Source organism: Triticum aestivum, chromosome 1A, assembly GCF_018294505.1.
Source record: "Triticum aestivum cultivar Chinese Spring chromosome 1A, IWGSC CS RefSeq v2.1, whole genome shotgun sequence".
Classification (NCBI taxonomy): domain Eukaryota; kingdom Viridiplantae; phylum Streptophyta; class Magnoliopsida; order Poales; family Poaceae; genus Triticum; species Triticum aestivum.
This window is the reverse complement of record NC_057794.1, coordinates 232,360,422-232,367,755: the sequence shown is the minus strand read 5'-3', so window position 1 is coordinate 232,367,755 and position 7,334 is coordinate 232,360,422. Positions and strand designations below refer to the sequence as shown.

At 44.0% G+C, this 7,334-nt stretch overlaps 1 protein-coding gene across 4 annotated transcripts; it reads left to right on the top strand.

Annotated features, from left to right (window-relative positions):
* Nucleotides 1-3,113: 3,113 nt before the first annotated feature.
* On the top strand, nt 3,114-6,994 carry LOC123112975 (cyclin-A1-4). Of its 4 annotated transcripts, none has more exons than XM_044534175.1 (12): nt 3,114-3,457; nt 4,121-4,490; nt 4,581-4,714; nt 5,119-5,211; nt 5,300-5,433; nt 5,528-5,603; nt 5,684-5,760; nt 5,841-5,874; nt 5,962-6,111; nt 6,216-6,353; nt 6,448-6,539; nt 6,621-6,994. In XM_044534175.1, the coding sequence occupies exons 1-11, from the start codon at nt 3,302-3,304 to the stop codon at nt 6,517-6,519; spliced, it is 1,434 nt and encodes a 477-aa protein (XP_044390110.1). In that variant the 5' UTR covers nt 3,114-3,301; the 3' UTR covers nt 6,520-6,539; nt 6,621-6,994. The 4 variants fall into 4 exon arrangements, with proteins under 4 accessions (XP_044390110.1, XP_044390045.1, XP_044390240.1 ...); XM_044534305.1 differs by having other exon boundaries at nt 3,118-3,457; nt 6,219-6,353; XM_044534110.1 differs by having other exon boundaries at nt 3,115-3,457; nt 6,448-6,994.
* Nucleotides 6,995-7,334: the final 340 nt, after the last annotated feature.

Genomic DNA, 7,334 nt, shown 5'->3' with positions numbered 1-7,334 from the left:
ATTCCGGTAAATCCCCATATGCATTTAGCAATTTGGTGCAACAACAATTTTAAACCTTTAAATGTTATTATCATGATGCGAATGACATGTGCAAGTTTTATGCAATATTTAAGAAAATGTTGACATGATAAGATATGAGGCATTTGTTATCGTGGCGGAAACGAAAGGGGTGCCACGGCAACGACAACGGAAATGGTGCCACAGCAACATTCCGGTTCTGGTAACTCGACGGATCCGAGAGGTACTTGTCGGAATGCACGTCGATGGTAGTGGAACTTGACGCATCGTCGTGTGGAGTCGTACTCGGTGTCACATGTAGTCGAACTTGAGGTGGTCTTGGCGTTTCGGGTCTCGCAGTGTAGTCGAACTTGGTGGCCTTGACGAATCCAAGAGCGCTGGTCGTACTCGGCGTGTAGTCAGCGATGATGGTCTTGACGATCCCATGCCTGTTTTGGTAGGCATCCATCGTCATCTCCAATAGAACTTGGCGGCCTTGGGTCTTGGTGTTGCTTGGGTTGGAGACACACGGCAGTGCTCGCTGTTTATAGGTCGTCGAGGTGCACACAAGCTAGGGTGCCGATGGCCGAAGCAGAGGAGGTCAGCGCACAAACATGGAAGCACAGGGAGGCGGCTTGTCGGTGCGAGGGAAGGCAGCGATGCAGGCGAGGAGGAGTCCCAGCGGTGGAGCTCCATGGGAGGCGCAGGACTTGGGCTCCGGCGGGAGGGTCCCCAGCTACAGGGCGCGGGCGGCGGCCATGGCGCTCGAGAAGGCGCGGGGAGGAGAAGGGGCACCATGGATGGGACCTGTAGAGGGGAGGAGGCATGATGGAGAGGAAAGCTTGGGGCGCCGGCGAGACGGAGATGGCACGGCTACGGGATGGAGCTTCGGCGGCTCTATGGATCGAGGAGGAGGGACGCTGCGGAGATCGGGTGTCGGGTCAACCTTCGATAGCGGCGGAGCTAGGGCTCACCGGAGCAGGGGGCCACGGGCGCCATGGGGCTCGGGGTCGCGGGGAAGGAACCGCACCGAGAGGCGGCGCTCGGCGGCGGGGCCGACGTTGAGAAGGAGGTTGGTTGCGGGGCAGCAACGAGCCGAAGGACGACGGGGACAAGGGAGCTCCTCTCCCTGGCGTGAGAAGGAAGACGAGTGGAGGGGAAAGGGGGATCGAGCCGTGGCTCTCCCTGGCGGCGCAAGTGAAGGGAAAAGGGAGAGAGCGTGGTGAGGGGTTAAGGTTAGAAGGGAGAGAGTGGGTTGTTGGGCCTAGGAGGCTGCGGGAGGCTTTAGTGGAGGCCGGCCTGGGTTGGGTCAGAGAGGCCCAGTTGGGTTGGCTTTCTCTTCTTCCCTTCTCTTATTTTTTAAGCAGAAAAGAATTCAAGAGAAGAAAAAGAAAGAGGAGGGTAGGGGAAGAAGTTGGACGCACGGATAAATTCCCCGGACTCACAAAAATGAGCTTGTCTCAAAAAAATAGATATGGCATGATTGAAAGATATAAATTCAAACTCATTTGAATTTAATTCAAATGGGTTTGAACTGCGACTTGGTAAAAGGAAGGTCCATAAATGTTCGGATTTTTGGAGGAACCCCGGTAAAAGGGAAAAGAATTATTGGGCAAGGCTTTGACGTCCCACTAGAAGTAGAAAAGGCATGGGGAATATTGCAAGTGTGTTATGGTTAAATCCCCACTAATGGAATATTTAATATAGCTCCCTAATATCGAAAGGATATGTTATAAAGAGAATCACCATGTGAATTCCCTCGGTTTAAATGGACCAAAGGTCCATGCAATTTATTTAATTGAGTTTTAAAACGGGTTGCATGATGACATGATGCAATGCATATGATGCAAAAAGAAAGCAACGGACCAAACAAATCACACGACGAATCTCGGAAACCATGGAATGCGTCTGAAGATTCGGTCTTGGGGAGTCACATTTTGAACCGGGTGAAAAAGTTGTGGAAAACATACCCCGATAACTTCTATCTAAATAGCATGGTAATATACACACCTTGGTGCGGTAACTCACGCAAAAACACCGTGGTAACTTTGATCAAGAGAAAAAGTAGTTGTAGATATCATACTCCCGATAGTTTCCATGGAAATAGCATGTTAATATACTCATTGCAGACATGGTAACTTGCGCACAAACATCATGGTAACTTTTACCATGAGAGTTTTTTGTTTGAAACCATACCCTTGGTAAATTTTGTGGAAAAAAACATGGTAATATATGCACCATAGACATGATAACTCAAGTACAAACAACATGCTAACTTTTTAACCCGATGGAAAAGGTTGTTAAAAATATGCACATGTAACTTTTGTGTAAATATGATAATATACGAACCGCAGACCTGACTTACACATAAACACCGCGGTAACTTTGACCCCATGGGGAGGAGAAGTTGTTTGAAACATGTCATCGATAACTTACGTATAAACAGCGTGGTAATGTACGGATGACAAGTGTGGTAACTCATACACAAACACCGCGGTAACTTTGTCCTGAGAAAAATTATTAAGAACGTATCACGATAAATCATGTGTAAATATCATGATAATATACAAACATGAGAGCTCATAACTTTTTTGGCCTAGGCCTGATAACTTTTAGCAAACAAAAAAGTCATCATAACATATCAACATGTGATTTGGTTTTATAGGTCTCGTCACAGTGGGTTTTTTATGTAAAAACGATTTTTTGATTAGACCAACAGTTTGAAGACATTTTAAAGTTTTGAAATATGTACAATTCAGGATGCATCCGTTTTTTTTACCTTCTAATGCATGCCTCCATATGCATGTGAAGGGAAGATTACAAGACCTATATTTTATGTCCTGATAATTTATGTGTAAACAATATGATAAGTTATACACAACCGACATGATAACTTGTGTAGCACACAGCATGGTAACTTTGTACTAAAAAAAATCGTCGGAGCATATTAAAATGAGATCTAGTTTTAAACGTTAGCACAGTCCTTTAGAGAATTATTTTTACAGGTTGATTAAACGGACCTGTTGGGCCGCAGCTAAAATCGGCCTTAAAACACGTTTTTCTCGGCCCGGACTGCACCATGTAACGGTCGAAACACTGTAGTTCAGTTTCGCGAGGGTGAGGAGAGTTGGCGGGGAACGGATTGGCTTCGGCCAGATGCTTGTAATTTGGAATAGCAGCAAACCCTAGTTCGTAAGAGGAGATCGAGAGAGTGGCTCTCACACACAGCGTCTCGTCTTATCCTCCTCCTCCTCGTCTTCGGCGAGCTCAGGCCTTCCCCACCGAGTTCGCCGCATCCGCTTCAATGTCAAGCCGGCCCGCCCGCCGCCGCTCGTCGGCGTCGGCCACGGCGGAGACCGCCGGCGCTAGGGCTGCCAAGGCAGCGTCGCTGGAAAACAAGCGGGCCGCCCTGGGAAATCTCACCAACGTTGCCGGCGGGAGGACCGGCGGGGCCGATGCGGTATGGCTCGTTGCGAGATCAGGGTTGTTCCTTTCGCGGCGGCAATTGCTTTTGCTTGGATTCTCGTTGGTTACAAGGGGACGGCATGTTGAGACGTATCCTAGATGTGATACATACCGTACTTGTTGAGCAGATTTATTGGATAATAATCTGCTATGGCATTTCGCGGGTTGCCCTCTTCTTGATCAATTTGATGCATAATTTATAAGATTTCCCGGTATTTATTACTGGCCCCTGTACAATTCCTCCCCTGTCTCCGTCAATTCCACGACAAGTACTCGATTATTTTATGTTTTTAACGAAATTTTCTGTGCCGTATAGTGTAATGTCTTTTGCTTGTTCCACCGGCCCCGATTGAACATTTCCTTGCACATATTTGTTTCATCTGCTTTTCTAATCTTGTAAGTTAGGGTTTTCAAATGTTTCGGTGTGCCAAATGTTCCAAAATGTAGTAGATCGCTGTTGTGCCAAATGTGCCAAATGTTTCAAATGTTTCCATTAGGCCCATTACGTACTCTAACAATCGCACTGGCTATCAGCCTATGTTTTCGTTATTATCTTCTGATTGCTTCTGAATCTTCCATTGGTGATTCGTTATGTATTACCTGTCTCGTGATTGTTCTCTTTGGTTGTGCTGTTTCACTGAGTCTGTTCTTATTGCAGAAATCGAGTTCATCCAACTCAGTAGCCTATGTGAAGAAGGGGAGTTCTGCTGGCCTTCCCAACGTGAATAGGAAAGTGGCTTCTGCCACAAAACCAACTTTAGACCGGTTTGAGCGAGCAATATCGCACCATGGCAATGCCCTTCAGAAGGAGAACGTTTGTTGCCCATCTGTGCCTACGTTGGCACCCCATGGCAGTTGGCCCGGCCTGTCTCATGATTCTGTTTCTATGGAGGACGATATGCTAACATGCAATTCAGTGGAAAGCCCTGGTCCTCTATTCCTTGACAATGCAGCTTCTTCAGTGGCAACTTCCTTGCGCCGTTGTGCGAATGATAAACTTCCTGTATCTGACAATAGGGATACCACAGGTTTGTTTGCCTGTCACAGTAATCCTGGTTAGGTTTCTAATCTGTTGTGTTGTATAATTATTTATTTTTGTTCTTTCTTTACTGTTACAGTATCTAGATGGAGAAAACATTGTCCTACCCCAATCGAAAATGACGATATCTTTGAGATTGAAACGCACTGCAAGGATCCAGAATTGTGTTCAACTCTTACTTGTGACATTTACAAGCACTTGCGTGAAGCTGAGGTGATTGATTCTTGTTCATATGGAACTCCTAATGTTTGCATACTTTGTGCAACAATTAATTTCTGCAGTGTGCACACACCTGCAAAGTAAATGCATATTGTTATCTACACAAGATGTCACTTCGTTGTGTGTAGAAGGGATGCATCAATTGGGAGCTAGGAATAGAAGAATTTTGCTTCTAATTCACAAATCCAATAGCACACATAGCTTTTCAATATTGTCGTCTTTGAACAAGAAATACAGTATGTTGATAGATGTCTTGTTTCTCATTCACTCACATCTCTATGGAACAATGCATTGCTCCATCATCCGTGTTGTCCATGTCTTTGCTTTCTTCCTAAAGCAGTTGCAGACCGCCTGTCTATATCTATCCCTACTATAATGTTATATTTGTCTTTTAGCAGACCAAGAAAAGGCCTTCACCAGATTTTCTGGAAACCACACAGAAGGATATTGACGCAAGCATGAGGGCAGTACTTATAGACTGGCTTGTGGAAGTGAGCATTTCTAGAAAAAAGGTTTCAGAAGCTAAACACACAAAAATGTTTCTTCTAATCGGTTACCTTTTTGCCCTACTCAATTCAGGTCACAGAAGAATATCGTCTTGTTCCTGAAACCTTATACCTCACAGTCAGTTATATTGATCGGTATCTTTCTAGCAAAGAGATCAATCGAGATAAGCTGCAGTTACTTGGTGTCGCCTGCTTGCTTATAGCCGCGTAAGATCCATCGAGTTAAATTTGTCTCTTCTGTTGTATTAAGTTCTTTTTTTTTCTTGTTTCTGTTCTGATATGCTTTATATTCAAATTTCAGTAAGTATGAAGAGATATGTCCACCCCAAGTAGAAGAGCTCTGCTATATTACCGACAATACATACATAAAGGATGAGGTCTATGGCCCTGCCGATTGACTTTCCTCTACATATTTTTTTATGATCTTGTTTTGTTTCGTAACACACAGATAACACAGGTTCTGCAAATGGAAGCTTCTATCCTGGGTTGCTTGAAGTTTGAGATGACTGCACCTACAGAAAAATGTTTTTTGAGGTAGCATTCTCTGTTATTGTGATATTTATACACATAAGCATAATTACTGACACTGAATATATTATTATTTCTGACAATAGGAGATTTCTGCATGCTGCTCAAGTATGTCATGAGGTAATTGCTTCTCTTCAATTATTTACAGTTACAGTCAGTCCTGTGTGCAATGTGGTCTTCCAGCTTACTCAACCTATTCTCCTGCAGGGCCCAGCTTTGCATCTTGAGTTCCTAGCTAGCTACATTACTGAGTTGTCACTTCTGGAGTACAGCTTACTTTGCCATGTACCTTCACTGATAGCTGCCTCTTCAATTTTCTTGGCGAATTTTATCCTTAAGCCAACAAAGAATCCTTGGGTATATATGCTTTCAACCTTCTAGGTTCTTGTGGATTTTATTTGTTAAGCCTTTTTTCCCTCAAGGGCTGCACATGTAACATTCATATCTCTTTGAAACTGAAGCAGAATACCACTCTTTCCTATCACACACAATACAAACCATCCACATTACGCGATTGTGTAAAGGTACTACACCGGCTTTTCTGTTTTGGCCTTGGAAGCAACCTCCCTGCAATTAGAGAAAAGTACAGCCAACACAAGGTGAGAGAGTGCCGTCAACAGTAATTTGGAAGCATTTAATTCCCTTTCTACTTTGATGCTAACTGCTATTGGCCTTCTCCATATGTTCCCCTAGTACAAATTTGTAGCGAAGAAGTACTGCCCGCCGTCGATTCCAGCCGACTTCTTCCAAGATGCTAGCAGTTAGAACTTGGAACACCAGATCAGGTTCGGTTACTCATTCAAGTCTTCCGGTGGCTGGTGGCCCGAAGTTGCTAGGCTGATTTGTACAGATTGCTGTGCATGCAGGACATACAGACACCATTGTTGTTAGTTGATTGGTGGTATATTTGTACATTGTTGGCAAAACCTGTGCAGCTATGTTTATTTGATTGGAAGGAGGCAATGCTCGTGATGCTGTCTGTAGTTTCTCCCCCACATTTAAATGCTTAGCTGCTGCAATCTGTTTCTTGGGTATGTAGTGTACGTTATAGTCCAATCATATCTCGTCACACCTTGCTTGTTCGATATGTTTCTTGGAGTGTGACGTCAAAAGAAAGATGAATGTGTTGACTATAGGCAGTTGCCTAAGAACCGCATTCTAGCGGTGGTTATTCTAAACAAAATATTTTCATCCCGGTTGACACAACAGTCTGAATGCAAGAAAAGAAAAGTCTGAATCATATTTTTTGTAAGACAGCAACTTGTATATCATCTATCCATTCTATTGTTTTATTTTTATTTTGTTGTTTGGCATGTCCCCTTTTCAAACATGCCAAAATGTACATATTTCTCCCTTGATGAAAGGGCAGCGCTCCTGACGGTTGCTCAATTTGTTTTTACTATTGTTTATAAATCTTGTTGTAATTTCTCTTCTAATTATCGTGTTCCTATAACTGGTCTCACTCACAAAAAATAGTATGGGAGTCGTCTTAGGGGGAACTTCCTGAATGACCTTACCGAGGATTTTTTTCTCAAATGATAACATCCACACGTTTGGCATATTTGCACATCGCTCACACA

Excerpts from the sequence above, each read along its gene's own strand:
- LOC123112975 (XM_044534175.1), top strand. The coding sequence starts at position 3,302 with ATGTCAAGCCGGCCCGCCCGCCGCCGCTCGTCGGCGTCGGCCACGGCG. Across the intron at positions 4,491-4,580 it reads TGACAATAGGGATACCACAG|TATCTAGATGGAGAAAACAT; the intron begins GTTTGTTTGCCT and ends TTACTGTTACAG. Across the intron at positions 5,434-5,527 it reads GCCTGCTTGCTTATAGCCGC|TAAGTATGAAGAGATATGTC; the intron begins GTAAGATCCATC and ends TTCAAATTTCAG.